Source organism: Nanorana parkeri, unplaced genomic scaffold (assembly GCF_000935625.1).
Source record: "Nanorana parkeri isolate BGI_ZX_2015 unplaced genomic scaffold, ASM93562v1 scaffold1114, whole genome shotgun sequence".
Taxonomy (NCBI): domain Eukaryota; kingdom Metazoa; phylum Chordata; class Amphibia; order Anura; family Dicroglossidae; genus Nanorana; species Nanorana parkeri.
Window position 1 is genome coordinate 496,843 of NW_017307382.1, and position 17,089 is coordinate 513,931.

Sequence of the window (17,089 nt, forward strand, 5' to 3'; positions counted from 1 at the left end):
ATACTAAAACAGACATTTCCCAGCACACTCACCAGCCAGCCTGCAAAAAAATACACTAACGATTAGGGTTAAAAACAGAGGTTTTAGTTGCAAAACAAGTGGAAGCCACACTGCCTTGTCAAGGCACCTCTGTATAGTGTGGTCCTAGTGCTAATCTATAAGAGCCTCTATCTTGGAGCATATATAGCAAAGGATGAATTGGGTGTAGGTTTGCCAGGAGGCAGCCCAACCTCCTTAAAGGCGCAGGGACACACCAGAAGCCCCGTACATCACAATGGCAGCTGAAGCTCCCAGTGTGTACCAGCACCAAATCCAACAAGTGAAACGAATGGAAAACACACTCATCAATTCATAACCGGATTTAAAGGTGCACATGGACGGGCTTTACACAATACAAAAACAGACGACATTTCCCAGCACACTTGCAAAAAATTACACTATCAGGGTTAAATACAGAGGTTTTAGTAGCACAACTTTTGAAAAACAATTCATCCTTTGCTATATATGCTCCAAGATGGAGGCTCTCATAGATCAGTTAGGATCACACTACACAGTGGGGCCTTGACGAGGCAGTGCGGCTTCCTCAGATTATGTAAAGGTTGTGCAACTAAAACCTGTTTTTAACGTGAATAGTTAGTGTATTTTTTTGCAGGCTGGCTGGCGAGTGTGCTGGGAAATGTTGTGTTTTTGTACCGTGTAAAGAACTTCCATGTGCACATTTCTTTAAAGCTAGTTTTGAAGTGATGAGTGCGTTTGTCATTCGTTTCACTTCATTACTCCCACTGACTTGGATGCTGGGGAGCTTTCCTCTCCACTGATGCCATTTGCTGCCCCTAGTGACTAGTAATATAGCCAGTAGACTTGCAGGGGTGCCCACAATTTTTTGTGTTAAGATCTACTTTTCAAATGACGAGCTACATGAGATCTACCAACGGAAAAAAACCCTCCCTCGATCTCTCTCCCCTGGCTGTCTCTCCCCGCTCACCTTGCTGTGTTTTGCAACAGGCTGTATAAACGAATATTCTTTGATGTAATGCCTAGCACTTCAATCACCAGTACCCACCAGAAAGGTGTCAGGGAGTTTGGCTCAGCAGACTCAGGCTAATAGGTAATCATGTGTGCACAGCTAAATAAATATACCAAAATGGAATAAAAGGGGCCGCCATTCACACCCTTCGTGATCTACCAGCATCAGCTCTGAGAGCTACTGGTAGAGCACGATCTACCTAATGGGAACCCCTGCAGTAGAGCATATTTTATTCCCACTGACCTTACTGGGGCATTTTTAATACCACTAACCTCTAATGACGTGTCATTTTTTAAAAACTTTTGCAGGTCAGTGTGTCAGATAGTGAACTGCCTATATTTAAAAAGTTTGGGGAACCCTGCCTTATGTTTTCTGTCAGCTCTGAACCTTTTGCTATGACTTACCTGCTCATTGGGCAATCAGCAGTGTAATAGAGAATGTGTCCTATGAGTTCTTTATATACTTACCTCCATTGTTAGCATGGCCTTGTTTTTGAATTTCTGCCCTAAGCACTTTGAGAACCAGCAGGCTTAGGTGTCAGCACCCTTCCTCCCTGAACTTGAAATGTTTAAAACAATTCCAGATGCACAATTCTCCAATAACTGTCACATTTTTACACTTATAATAAGAAAAAAAGTTCCACGCAAAGTTTGATTTTAATAGTGCATTTCATATATTCTTGAATGATTTACACTTAAAAACTTTAAAAAGCCATAAAAACAAAACAAACCATAAAAAAACAAAAACCGTGAACAAAATTAAACTGCGATAAATAAAATGAGACGCCAACAACTTTCAAGTTTATCCGATCGCTGTACATAGGCAGCTGGGAATCCCAGAATCTACTAATACTGACACTTTTTAGGGCAGTTTCATTTGCCAGCTTCTACCTGTGTACTGTCATTGTTTACATATCATTCAGTACAATGCTGCCCACCAACGCTGTCACAGCTTTATACTGTGGTATCTGAGAACTCTGTACCGGTTAGATCTCTCACACATACAATAATATCTACCAGATACCGAAGGTTATTCACTCCATGGAATGTGTTAAAGGCAATGTCAGACTTTAATTTCTGTGTGGCTGTTGCAGATTTCCCCTCACTTCCTGTCTGGTGATACCATTGTCAGCAGGGCAGGAATTGAGGGTAAAGCTGGCCATACACGGTTATATATTCTTTTTCGCTCAACTTATGGGCTGAATTAAAAAAATATAACAGATTCCTCATTCCATGTTGAACAGCGTGGATGGACGAATCGCCTGCTGTGTGCTTTGTATTCTGACAGTGGTCGACATGCCGCTGTCAAAACACCTGAGCAGTGACGCCAGCCGATTAGCTTCCATCGGTGTTCGCCCAAAAATGTTCCATCTGGCTCCTTTAATTTTCTGATTGAATGATGTCAGGTGGAAAGGCGGCGACAGTGCCACCCACTGAACAAATTTCGTCTGGTTCATCAAGAACTGGCCAAAATTTATAGTGTATGGCCAGCTTACATTGCTCTAATTGTTTAGCAGTAAAAACCCGACAGGACTTGTAATGTTTCCACACTTTATCCAAAGCGAAAAATAAGTGTCTGGCTTGACATACACTTTAAAGAAGAAGGTGGAGCAAAACTTTTATTAACCTTTGCAGTGGGCTACCCCAGCACTGGAAGGGTTAACTGCTCATCATCGTCTAGGTGCTACAATAAAAAAGTCATACTTACCCGAACCTTGGAGTCAGCCAGCTGTCACAGCGCTCCCTCCAGCGATGGTGTAGTGTATTGTACTCGAGGAACCTTAGACCGCCATAGCAGAGAAGGAGACTTGGATGACCGGTCTAAGTGCAAGGCGGCTTCAAGGATCAGGTGTGTATAACCCAGGGGTGGGCAAACTCCGGCCCTCCAGCTGTGGTGACATTACAAGCCCCATCATACATCTGTCTCTGGGAGTCATGCCTGTGGCTGGGAGAATCCTGCAATGCCTTGTGGGATTTGTTGTTCCACAACAGCTGGAGGGCCGGAGTTTGCCTACCCCTGGTATAACCTTCTTATTTTGCAAATGACTGCCAGAGAAACTATTAGTAGGTGTGCACAGCCTCAGGAGAAGTGCTCTTTGCTGGGGTCTTCAGTTTAAAATGACAGCTGAACTACCGCTAAAAAGAAAAAACATCTGATTGTCAACAAATACATAAGAGGCTTGGCACAAGTTAATTCAGCACATCCGTCTGGATATCGTGTCTTTCATTTGTCAGCGAAAGCTACAGAAGAATCATTTAGTAATAAGCAGAGCAGCAGGAATCCGTCAGTCCTGTAAGTGATGAGACAGGTACAAGCTGAAGAAAGGGTAATGAGAAACAGATGGAGATCTGATTACTGTACTGGAAAGTAACAATCTGTACCCAAGCGGCTCCTATGGGGAACACTGGATGTGGTTTGAATTAGCAGGTGATTTGGGGCTTTTGTTTCTCTTTTTTCTCTGTGTAATTATTCTCAGCAATTTTAGTACTAAATAAAATACGGTTTATTAGAATAAGAGATAATCTACACAGATGGAGTTTACTCTCATGACTATAGAGTCATTCAGATTTTTTTGGCAATCATCTTGCAGCACAATGTCAACAAGAGGTTTATTAGCTCAATAGTATAAGATTTAATTACCCTCAATGTGTTGCCAAAGGTGTACCTGGTAACAAGAGCCTAATCCAACATTAGCAAGCTGCCAATACTGATCTTACCTCCTGGTATGAAACCGTCGACATGCATACTTTCAAAGGATTTTAAATGGAACCTGTACTGAGATAATACATATTGCTGATAATTATCTAAAACTGCTAGTTGCTTGGCTTTCTCTGACTGCAACACTTAGGGGTCTATTTATAAACTTATTTATGATTTATTTATAATCTGCAGAGCCCTTTCACCCTGCGAATATCTGTGAACATTCATTTTGTGCGAATAATGGAAAAAACGAATGTTCTTAATATATTTTCTTTTCAGGTCTAATTTATGAAGATGTAATACTGCATTATGGACACTAGATGGAGCTCAGGAAAGAAGTATTTATTTCCTATGCTCCTGAGCTCCATCTAGTGGTCATAACTCAGTATTACATCACAGCTCAATCTCCAGCCTCCAACTCTATCTAGTGGCCATAAACAGACCCCTAGAGTCACTAATCTGGAACAAACATGCAGCAAGTGAAGTCAAAACTCCAAATATGCAGACTTTTTCTATGTCTGTGACTCAGAAAGTACTGGAGCCATTGAATGGGTATGATAGCCAGGGAAACAGTGTGTTCCTTCTCTGAGTCGATGTATATTTTAGGAATTCTTTAAAACAATATATTAATGAGAGCATGTCACCTACTAAATCTGCATATAGTTGTCCCCGACATAGGTCATCTATCATGGTAAAGGTGTTTAGCTCTTCTCTCAATATAACCTATTAACTATATATACTATTAATTATACTGTTCAAACTGGAAGGGCTGCTTTTAAGCACATTAGCTGATTTCTTAAACTATATACTCAATATAATGCCCATGCCCCCCCAGCAAAGCCATGCTCTGCCTGTGCGGCATCATGACTGAGTTGAAACACAGGATGGAAATCTCAAGTTAAGCATACATTGGCCATTATTATTTCACATCTCAGTTGGCACTAGCAGTTTTTTTTTTATTATTATTATTACCAGCCAGTTACAGCAAAGCTCACAGGTAGGAATGTACCATGGAGAATGTTTATGGAAAACTGAATGTGGCGGTGTTGGGCACTGCGGATTTCAGGCAATATCTGTATATTATAGAACTATAGTACCATCACCTATACAGGTTCCCTTATTTTATTCCTATGTGAAACGGATCATTATTCACTTTAAAAACAACAGCAGAGACTAAAAGCGGATATCTGCTGCTTGAACTTCCGCAAGTTACTTTACTATGTATTCTTCATACAAATGACAGCACCTACAGCATCCTATGAACACTGGAGCTGTCAGCTTATCATTATTTGGCACAAAACCAGTATGGCACAGGGATAAGAGTTTATAAGAGGAGGCTGGTTTCCAGTGTAGTCATTGCCTTTGTGCATGTCAGTAGAATGTGCGCTGGATGATTCTATTCAGTTTTCAGTGTTAATTTGTATCCCAAATGACCCATAACTATTTCTTCAGTGACCATTTGCTGTGAACTTGCAATGATGAAGCACCAGTTTGTTCAGTTGAGGTTATTTGCTATGTGAATTAGTGACCTGGCCTGGATTTTTAAGCAATAGCTTCTCTTGTAGCTTGTTTGCTGTATGTGTTCCAGTGAAATCTGGGTATAGTTGGGTTATGAGCGCTTTACAAGCAATGTAATCTACAGTCTGGCTTCTTCTGGATATTATATGCATCTCCCGGAGGTATCTTCATCAGTCTTTCCGACTCCCAAAATCTCCATTCCACTCAGTGCTGTAGCCGACAGGAAACTGCTCCAATCCTTCATCTGTAAACACAGTCATAACGCATAAAAAGGAATGCATTTCTTCTCTTTGTATAGGAGATTCTCATAGCTCAGATATCATCTGCAGTAGGGTATCTATAGTCTATAGAGCTCTCTGATTTTAGACTTTTTAAACAGGTACGCTCGGCTGCTTATACACTCAAACGACAGGTACTGGAACTGCCGCCAGACACTTCGAGCGTAGCTCATCTCAGGGAACGAACAAGGTTTTCTAGCATTGCAATCAAGTGATTTTATTTACAGACTAGTTTTGGTTTCAGTTACTACCCATTGTCAGTGGTAGGTAACCCACCATACATGCCATCCCTGATGTTCTAAATAGCCTCTATTACCATATAGTGTTCAAAAGCCAAAGTTGTAAGATTTATGAGCAGCGTTAAAAGACATTCAACCCTGGAGAGGTTGAGATCTACTTTTGAGCAGACCTGTATGTTGCCTGAAGTAACAGGTTTGCTGGATAGCAGGCAGAGCCCTGGACTCACATCTCCACCATGCTGTTCACCTGATAATACCACCACCCATAGAGCAGTACGGGGTTCCAGCCTTGGAAATCTACTGGGGTGTAATTCAAGCTGTGCTAATGGGGTCTGGCATCAAAAATGCTCTGGGATTCCAAGGCTGGGCTGAGTTGCAGTGAAGAAAGCTGAACACTGAGCAGTGGTGGCATGGGCACAGCTCAGTGGGGAGACCTTTGCCAGTCAGTAACTACAAGGCATATGAATGGGTATTCACATACCCATTGAATTTCCTCCTGGAAATGGAAATCCTCTTTAAGAAGTAATAATGTCCTACAAACATGACTAACAATGCACTAGTTTCAAACCTACATTTGGCCCACAGGACGTCTCTAAGGAGAAATATGGCAATTCAGTAGACAAGGGTCAGTAAGAGCAGTGTAGATAGTGTGAACAACTGAACAAGTAGGAGGCCAAAACCAGATATAAGGCAAAAGTCAGGAACAACAGAATTTGGCTGGTAGGAGGGTAACTAGATATGAAGTGTCAGTGACAGGGGGGTAGATAATTAATACATGAACAAGCAGGCTTCCACCTTTTCAGACAAATAGGGTAGAGGTCATCTGTGGCCAGGGATGCCATACCTGTTTCTGTGTTCCTCAAGGTCAAGATGAAATGTTTTCCCTATTGTGAGGAGAATCTGAGAAGTCACTCACTAGGGATTTTGTGTTACTTTATTCTGGATTATCAGAACAGTCAGAAACAGATGGATCTTCATCGATCTTTCCTGCCATGTTTGTTATTAAATGTCAGTAATGTAGTTAGGCTCTCACCTTTCTGGGAGTTAGCTGAATACACCTCCTCCCAGGTATATTCAGCAAGGTTTACAGGCTGCGTCACCCACAGGTCCCTGAGGAGCTCATCAAGAGTCATGCGCATTTCAGGATCCCGATGAAGAAGACCAGAAATCAGGTCTTGCAATTCTAGAAGTAGAAAATCAAACAGTTAATATTAACAATAACAGGTAATTTAAGTAGGAAAATGTAGAAATGTAAATATGAACCCTTGCAGTGGGACTACCCCCCGCACTGTAAAGAGTAACTGCTCCTTTTGGTCTAGGGCGGGGGTAGGCAACCTTGGCTCTCCAGCTGAAACTACAAATCCCATCATGCTTCTGGGAGTCATGCAATGCCTTATGGGATTGCACTCCGTGCGTGCCCTAGCAGGCACGCACGGGCAGAAAAGACCCGACCAATGCAAACCCCCGTTACCGGGTGTTTCACATATAGAAGATCGGCGGCTCCATAGCCCGCCGATCATCTATATGTGCTCGTTTTTGGCCAATTTTGGGTATTATCGTTTTTTGAGGTTTCGCGCGCGCACGCAATTTTAAGGCTTGACATGTCTTTTTACCCGACGTGACCCCGTCTTTTATATTTTACCAAAAAATTGGGTAATAAATGTTTTATCATTTAATATAGGGGAAACTGTTGTTTTTTTTTAAATTTCAGTAATTTTTCCTTAATATAGTAACAAATAAAACCCCCAGTGGTGAATAAATACCACCAAAAGAAAGCTCTCTGTCCCCAAAAAGGGGTATAAAATTAATTTCAGTACAGCGCTGCCTGACGGAATAAATGTCAGTCAAAGTACCGCAGCGCTGAATACTAAAAAATGGCCTGGATGGGAAGGGGGTTTAACACCGCGGATGTCAACTGGTTAATAGGGAGATACAATTTGGGATTTGCATAGTGACGAGGCCACTGTATAAGATTCTGTATGGAGAAAGCAATTATTTTACACAGACAATGCACTCCACCAGTTTTAGAACTGCTGATGGAGTCTATCACAGTGTGTGTGAACCTCTAGATTAGCAAATGTTGTGGTAAGGTATGATTCTCACCTTGGGATACAGCAAATGGAGGATTCGGTTCTGCCTCCAAGATCTCTTCAACTTCACAGAAAGGATTTTCTCCAAAAATGAGGGTATAGAGAGTCACTCCTAGAGACCACATTTCCAGCTCTGGACCAGGATACCTTAAAAGATGTTGAAAAAAAAATGTTTTACTCACTGTAAAATCTTTTATTGGAGTCTATTGAAGGACACAGTTTAGTCATAAGCAACCTAGGGTTATACTGCTGCCCACAGGAAAAATGGACACTAGGCACTTAGAAAACTAAAAGCGAGCCCCCTTAAGGCTATAAATTATTAAATTATCCCACCTGCTCAGCTGTAGAAACCAGTCCAAAGAGAGAATGATGGTATATAACGGGAAAGGAGCTGTGTTCATATCTGGACTCTGGACCGAGTAATGGTAAAAAAGCAAACCAGGGACGTCCAAAAGCAGTCCACAGGGATGAGCACACAAAAGCAAAAACTGGCAAAACAGCCCAGCAAGAAAAAAAGGTTCAAAACCAAAAGGGAAATCAAGGGCATTAAACAGCAGCTAGCAGAACCTGGCAAATCAGAACTAGCATCCAATGAAGCAGATACATCAACCTTATAGAAGTTAGAGGACCTATGCACAAAAGACCAAGCACAGCCTTACAGATCTGACACACAGAGGCCTGGTGACAAAAGACCCAAGAAGCTCTAGTGGGGAATTCACTTCGAAATAGTGCATTTGGAAGCCAGAGAACCTTTATGGACCTTCTAGAATGACAAACAGGCAATCTGGCTGCCTAAAAGGAGCAGAGGCCAAAAAGGTAAACCCTGACAGCCCTCGCCACATCCAGACAATGCAGACATATCTCCTTAGGTTGAACCAATGTCAGACACAGGGAATGTAGAAAAAAGTATGTGCTTCCGTCTCAAAAGAACCTTGTCTTTATGTAAGACCAAATGTGGCTTCCTACAGGATAATGCTGATTACTCAGAAACCCTTCTGAAGTAATGGGTACAAGAAAGGCTACCTTAAAGGAAAGCAATGCTAAGGAAATGCCCTGAATAGGTTAAAATGCTTTTTTTTTTGTTTGTAACACTGACAATACTAGGTTTAAGTCACACGGTTGCAGAGGAGGTCTAACAGGGGGAGCAACGTGTGTAATCCCTTGTTTACAAGTACAAATTACGATTAACAAGAGGACATTGAAAAAGAAAAGACTGGTGGTACTAAAGGCCAAGTTTTGTTCTACCACCAACTGAAGAAGGAACAAAAACGGCCCACTGAAAAAACAAGTGGAGAAATCCCTCCCCAGACTCAAACCAGGAAAAAAAAGTCTTGAATAATAAACCATATGGGAAGCGGATTTATGAGCTTTGAGCATGGATGGGATTACGGAATCTGAAATATCCCCGTCTCTTAGAAGCCTCTTGTTGATTCTTGATTCACACTAGGAAATACACATCTGGCGTCCCCCAACGCAGATGTATGTCCTGAAACACCTCCAAGTGAATAGGCCATTCACTTGGATTCAGACCTTCCCTACTGAGAAAAACTGCCTGCCAATTTTCCACCATGGAAATTGTTGGAACACAAAGCCCAAGACAGGATGGACTTTACCTCCATGCTTGGCGCAACGCTTGTGATGCCCCCTGGGAAATTAGGTAAGTCACCACGATGCCACATATCCAAATGAATTTGGATTAGAGAACCTATCAAAAGGGGAGTCAAATAAACAACCAACAAATTGCTCCTAACTCTAGGATGTTTCAATTCTCACAGAAACTAACAACCCTGAACAGATGGTCCAGAACTTTGCCCCAACCCAGAAGACTGGCATCCATCTTGACAATCTCCCAATGCAAGATAAATCCTGCCCTCTGACAATGCCGGGGACAAAAGCCACCATGACAGAGACATCCTGGTTTACGGAAGTAAACTGATCATCTTTCAAGAGAAATACTGGATTTGTCCCACTCTGGGTGACTGTTCGGTTGCAAAGTTCTGAAGTGGAATTGAGCAAATGGAACCACTTTGACATTGGATAGCATCACTCCCAGCACTTGTATGAAGGTCCGCTGAGAAGACACTCATCGGGATTGAAGTGGCAAAATCTAATTGTGCAGTTTCATCATCTTCTCCTGGGGCAGGAAGACTTTAGCCTGAAAGGTATCCAGGGGAAGCCCCGAGCACTCCAAGTGATGTGACAGAATCAGAGATGACTTTAATTGAATTGTGAATTGGAGTCCATGGTCAGGGATGTCTGCAATTGCAGCCACAGATCGTCCAGGTATCCAATGATTGGAATGTCTCAGAGATAAAGAAGCCAGAACCTGTGTAAGAACCTTTTTGAATACTCTTGGGGCTGAGGGAAGGCCAAAGGGAAAGGCCACAAATTGATAGAGGTTATGGCCCACAGCAAAACAAAGAAATCACTGATTACCTAGAAAGACAGAAATGTAAAAATATGCATCTGTTAGGTCAATGGATGCCAAGAAGTCTCAAAGATGAGGACAAAACTTTTGAGGACATACAAGGGGGTAACGGAAGAAAACACTTCTGCGGGACGGGGCCAGTGACATCATCTGGTATGCGCCTACTCTAGGAGGCGATAGGAGAGAGGAGGACTGAGCCTAATAGTTTGGTGCTGGTATAGCACCAGAAAAGTGTAGGTATGTTAAGTTATTTAAACTTTTATTAAAAGGAGAACTATGAGGTGAGTGAAAATCACTCAGCCTCATAGTTCGAGCCGACGTGTGGCAATGAAACTGTCACACGTCGGCTCAATAGATCGGGAAGTGAGCGAACACATAACGTCGCCAACTCACTTCTCCATCCTGTCCCTGCAGAGAGCCATGACTGTCACTCACGGCTCCCTGCAAGGATTCCCCCCCTCCCCTGTCCGATCCTCCAGCGCTGACGGGGGAGGGTACAGCTGGCTCTGCCTCTAGATAGTCAATCACGCAGCTGGGTGGATCTCGACAGTAATGTCGGGATCCGTCCCGGCTGCGGCAGTCTCGGTATACTGCGAGCTGTAGCTCGTGGTATACTGAGCTTAGGGTGACGGGAGGACGCTAGTTTGTGTCCTCCCGTGACCCTGGGGAGAACTATGGGGAAAAGCACTGACCCCACAGTTCTCCTTTAAAGTGTTTGGTCTGATACTATGAAGCTTGTGTTCCTGATACAATCGATTTGGAGTGGCTGAAATTGGAATATCGCTCTAGGGAAGTTGCAACGTTCCGCAGGTGGGAATAAATTACATTAGACCTTGTTCATTATAAGGTCATGGCTATCTGGTGAGTTAACCCTGACTGGGGGGCACAGAGAGGCATATGGTGGATGATTCCTGTGGATTTATCTCTAATGACAGAACATGGAAATAATCAGTGAACAAATTTAGGCATCACTATTATCACAAACTTTCCATTTTTCAATGGACTGCGCAGCTTGCACTTTGTGTGAGTTTTTGTCATTTCCACATTCATTATTTTTTGGGTTTACATTTATGAACTATTATATTACTGTTTGATTGCGGTTAATTTATTGCTAGGTATTTTTGCCATTCTCCTTAAGGACACTAAGCAAAACTGTGCAGGTTTGAGCTGGTATAGACCCAAGGGTTCTGGACTTTAGTTTTTCATGGTGTCCACTGACCCTGTAGATAGCATTACAACCCTAGGTTGCCTATTACCAAGCTATGTCCCTCAATAGACAATAGAGAAAAAGCACTTACCTGTAAAATGACTCACATAGCAAAGATGCCACAGAAACAAAGTGATACAGTTCTTACTGCTAGGACTAAAAACCATCATAACAAAATAATAGTTGTGTCCTTGTAAGAGTTACATGCATTTCCCGTATTTCTCCAATATTCTGTTCTATTGCCTTTCCACAAAACATTACATCATTAGTAACCAGCATAACAAGGCCTTGTTATAAGAAGCCTGTGTTCCCCAAAAGACATGTACTAAGTAATCTTGTGTCCAGCTGGACTGACCTCACAGAAAGCAAGTTGTGTTCTTTGTACAAACCTCTAGAATTTCTTTTCATCCTGTCCTCGCTTTTCATGATGCCTATTATAACGTATTCTATGTAGCAGCCCTGGCTGATGTTCAGGAACAAACACTTATAAATTACACTGTTTTTAATACTTTAATACTTTCAATATATCTTAAATATTGAGTCATATGTCAAATAGTCTATTCAAATGTTAAGATTTTGTCACTAGTCAACTGTTTAGATAAGAATACAGGCCAAAGGGAGAATAAACTGCAATTCTGTGTTCAGAGTTGAGTTCCAGTGCTCTACAGCTCTGCACAAAATTACCGAAATTATCTTTCTGCTGGAATCTTAATTGACTTGCCCAGTAAAAAAAAGCATTGTAATCTGTAGCATGCTGTGCCAAAAATAAGGCACTTATATTATTACACTGCAATAGGCTCAATTCACCAAGCTTCACATAAGGATAAGTTTCTTTATTTTCAGTCATGTGACTGTCATGTTTGTTGTTGTCATGGCCAGAGGGTGCAGTGGCTTTATCTTCTATTTCTATTGGACTTCATTTATTTCAGCTTCTAGTTCCTATAATCTGATCAGCTAAAGATAAATTCTGATTGGATTTCTACTGCATTTAGCATAAAGCCCTTTGTCTTACCGAGCAAACCAAATCATGTCTTACTTTTGTGCTGTCCACTAGAGAAGCATTGCAAGGAGACAATGGGACCTCTAGACGGTAAATAGGACTTCCTTTAGCCAGCATATAGGTAATCTGTAAAAAATAAATTCACTCACGGATTGCCGAGCAGCACCTCTGGTGCACAGTATTCGGTGGTGCCACAAAAGGTAGAAAACAGCTTCCCAGGCAGTAAACGAGCAGCAGAGCCAAAATCAACTAGCTTTATAGTGAAGTCAGGGGCAATTATTATGTTCTCATCCTTAATGTCCCGGTGCAAAATACAGTGGCTGTGTAGATATCCCACTGCTGATACCAACTGCAAACAGACAAAGAAAAGGTGATTTTTTTTCTTAATTCACTCTAAACTCCATTTCTTGCTATGTTTTATGGGGCATCCTTTAGGGTATATACCCTCCACATAGCTGGCTTGACACAATTTCCCTCCCCTATGAACTATACTGAAATTCAGTCAGTCAGTCCCAGGTGAAGTCTAACCTACTAAACTGCATGTGACAAAACAACAAGACATCCAGTAATTGAATGGGAATAGTGAAAAGGCATGTGAACAAAAGGAAAATGTAAAAAAAAATGCAGACATCCATCTTGTAGAATCTGCCAAAAGCTAGGGCAAAAAGGGTAGCTATGTAATAGCTACCATCTCTTACAGATATTAAGTAAAGATCTGTGATTGTCTACTGCAGGGGAGCCAATAGGAGGGCAACAACTTTTCTTAGTGTGAAACTTCCTATAGACAGCAAATTATCCCAAATTTAAAAAGCTTACCTGAACATAACCTGAAGTGTCTTCCAGAGCAGCAGTTCTCAACCTTTTTTCACTCACAGCACCCTTAAAAAGTATGCAAAATCTCAAGGCACCCCCAGTCTAAAACGTTAGGGGGGGGGGCGGGAGTGTCCTCCCGCAAAAACACACAAAAAAGTGAGGTTCCTCCCTTTGCATTGGAGTCTTCCCTTCAAATTAGGAACCACCCTTCACATCAGAGTGCCCTTTACAATAGAAGCCCCCCTTTCATATTGAAATCCCCGCTTTTACATCTGAGTTTCCCCTTTAGAGTCCTACCATAACAAAATTTCAAGGCACCCCTGAGGAAGCCAGAAGGCACCCCAGTGTGCCACGGCACACTGATTGAGAAAGGCCGTTCTACAGTATTCCCGACTACTTCCCTCTTTATAACAGAAGGGTGAGGTGATCTAAAATTCACAGAAATTAATTTGGAAAGGCTGATAACCCTGCTTGGAATTTCAGTACAGCAAAGGCACTGGGTTGTCAGCTCACTACAGGTAGTTGGAGGCACTTCATGCCTGGGATTATTCTAAACACAGCATAAACAGTATTTTCCTTTCATCCATGTCACTAAGGCCTTGTTTACATGGGCAGCAGGTTCTATTACCATCTGAAAAGCAATTAGCACTGGATTTCTTTTCACAGGGCGGTAGAACAGAGGCTGCCGGGGTTTAGGAGTAGATACTGCTGCTGGGTTTTTAATCCCAAGGAAGATGTTTCCATGGAGCTACTGTGCCGCAACCATTTGGCATTCACTTCTATGGTCGCATTTGGCAGGCGGTGCCGCCTGCCAAACGCAACATGCTGTATAATTTTTGCACACCACAAAGCACATATACTGCACTGTCCGGCTGTGAAGCTAACATTGCAGCACATAGCTGGTGAGTGGTACAATTGCTTGATTTTACCGCCCCTTAGTCGTCCGAGTAAACGAGGCCTTATAAAAACACCAACAGGAACTAATCTCACCTGTCGAAAGATGTAGCTGCCAAGAGGTTCATCCAGATTTGGCTGACTGTCAATAAAGTCAAAGAGGTCAAGAGCATCTCCATGCAGTTCCATTACTAGCTGAAAGAATGTATCATTCTCAAACACCCCCAGTACCTAGAAAGCAACATAGAAAAGGATATACTTATGTACAAAGATGAATATTCAATACTGTATTTAATGCAAACTGTTACTGCTACTAAGACCTCTTCTACAGAACATTATTGAGTGACAAATTTGGAATCAGAGAGTTATGTAAATTCCATATTTATACAATTTTGCATGGAGGTATTTACGAACATGGCCTTAAAATACATAATGAAATGTAATTTACAGCGTGATCATCACGATTACTGTTGTGTATTGTGCAAGACATTCCAAAATACAGAGAAACTTTATGAATAAGTAATGCACTTACCCTGATAATATTGGGGTGCTGTAACCTGGACAAAATAGAAATCTCCTGAGTTACCCTCCCAAGTTCAGGATCCTGCACCCAACAGTCATCGAGCACTCGATCTTTACGAATAAACTTTACTACAACCTAATTGAAAAATATACATTATTATGCATGATCATAGTGTATTTTCTACTACCTTTAATATTGACTGACATTGATAAGGATTTCTCCATTTGCTTTGCCTGTATTGGAACATCCCCTACCTATCAGACAATAATTGCTTACAAATTATCCTACCTGTTGAAGGTACAGGCAGGTGAACAAATTTGACCAATCGTGCTATCCCCTGGCTTACTGAAGGACCATAGAAGCTGAACATCCACTGGACCCTACAATCCTACTTAGGCTGCCCTGGATGATCCAGCTCTGCCCATAGCATGTCATAAAATGTCATATATACTCTCTGTATCCCATTTTATGACATGTCTTAATACCTTGAAAATGGTCAGTTATCTTTGAAAACCCGTTTTCTATATTTTGTGACTGCAATATGAAATTCAGTCAATTTTCTTTTTGAAATGCTCTAAGAAATACCTTACAAAGAAAAAAAACCCCAACTCACAGCAATACATCAATAAGAAAAATCTACTTGCAAAAACTAACCTCCTTCACATCTTCCCTGTGTTTAGCTGACCATACAAAGCCAAAAGCGCCTTTTCCGAGAGGGAAGAGAGTCTCATACTGCTGATCATACTCGCCGTCACAGGCTCCCAGCGTCTGAAGGTCCTGAATCTCGGTGCAATGTCCAGCTTCAGCATTGCTGCGGATAAGCTGGAGGATAGGAGGGAAATACAAGGTTCTGGTTATACATCTCAAATCCTGTAGCTTCTGTCTTTTTAGATTAGTTAGTATTTGATTTTTTTTTACTGTAAAAGCTTTTCTTTGCCCCATAAGGGACACAGGGATGTAGGCATTTTGGACATATAGGTATACTGCCATCTTCAGGTGGTTTGAACACAACAACACTCTTAAGTCAGCCCCTGCCAAACCCTGCCTCTAACTGTCATGCCTCAGTTTTTGATCAAGCAGTACATAAGGCCAAAAACACGGGAGAAGGGACCTGTGTCCCTCAATTGATTTCAAGAAAAATATTTTACGCTACATACAAAAATCTTTTTTGTTATCATCCATTGAGGAACTCAGAGATTTATAAATTCTTAGATATCGAAAAGCAATCCAACTGAGGGGTTGGCAACAGCTACTGAGAAATCCAATGAATGTGAAAATCTTACTAGAAGAAAAATCGAAGAAATCTATGTCTGAACAAGGCTATATAAAAAATTAAGTTAATATGGAACTGCTACTAAAAAGAAAAAGCACCAAGAAATAATTTGGTGTTCTAGAACAGGACAGGTAGCACCACTAAGGGGGAAGTTGCTATCTGAAAGAATGATGAACCTCTCCAGGAATGTGGAGGACAACCAAGTAAAAATATAAGCTGATGATACAGAGGTGTGATAGACACAATAACACGTGGTGCCTGATTGTATTTATGGATAATCAGTCAGGTACAGGTAAGAAACAGGATCTATCTTCCAATAAATAGGTGCCAAGGGAATCTCCAGACGTATAGTTTACCACAGGGGATATACAGTCAGGTAACAGAGTGTCATGTCTGTTGAAGTTCCAGGAAAGAAAAGAAGTAATAAGATGGATATTTCATTGTGTAAAAGGAGAAGCTGCATTCATGAACAGACCCCACACTGTATAAAGAGGGAATAATCCAGATGCAGGAATCCAGAAACGAGATGTGGATACCTGCACTGAAGCAGAGTGCACACCGAGGCTGCCAAAGCTGACCAGCATAGAAAGCAGACATCAGTCACAGGCGGAGTATTCATTTTCCTCCGAAAAAGAGGTTATTACACACTCAATTAAAGTGCAGCAGGAGTCAGCTTAAGGGCTTGTTCACACGACGTCTGTTTTCTGTGCTGACCTGTTGCGGCTACGCGTTTCGAAGAGCCAGGTCTTCTTTTTCAAGCCGGAAAGTGAGGGGAAGGTTGGCGGGAAAAACTGCTTTTTTGAATGCGGGGAAGTGGGTGGAGCTGCCGAGGAGGGCGGGGATGAAGGCGGGGGGGGGAAGCAAGGAGGTGACTGACGATAATGTGGAATAAACATAAAGTGGGTGGGGCTGCCGAGGAGGGCGGGGATGAAGGCGGGGAGAGAGAAACAAGGAGGTGAGAGGCAAGAATGTGCACTGAGCATAGCGTCCCACGCCACTTCCTCCTGAAACACCACAAAAACACAGAGCACCTAAAAGTGTTTGCCATTGAGCAGATTTCCACCAAACTCTCCCCCCCAGAAAGATTCCACCTCCTGTG

The 17,089-nt window shown here is 42.0% G+C and overlaps 1 protein-coding gene across 1 annotated transcript in view; it reads right to left on the bottom strand.

Annotated features, from left to right (window-relative positions):
• Positions 1-5,301: 5,301 nt before the first annotated feature.
• The window catches only part of PASK (PAS domain containing serine/threonine kinase), a 44,193-nt gene continuing 32,405 nt past the window's right edge, over positions 5,302-17,089 (bottom strand). The window contains exons 11-17 of the mRNA XM_018567898.1: positions 15,372-15,539; positions 14,727-14,852; positions 14,291-14,425; positions 12,637-12,836; positions 7,866-7,999; positions 6,796-6,945; positions 5,302-5,489 (exon numbers count right to left, since the gene is read on the bottom strand). Of these exons, the coding sequence (XP_018423400.1) occupies positions 5,416-5,489; positions 6,796-6,945; positions 7,866-7,999; positions 12,637-12,836; positions 14,291-14,425; positions 14,727-14,852; positions 15,372-15,539 (987 nt within the window). The 3' untranslated portion in view covers positions 5,302-5,415. The remainder of the gene's footprint in view (positions 5,490-6,795; positions 6,946-7,865; positions 8,000-12,636; positions 12,837-14,290; positions 14,426-14,726; positions 14,853-15,371; positions 15,540-17,089) is intronic.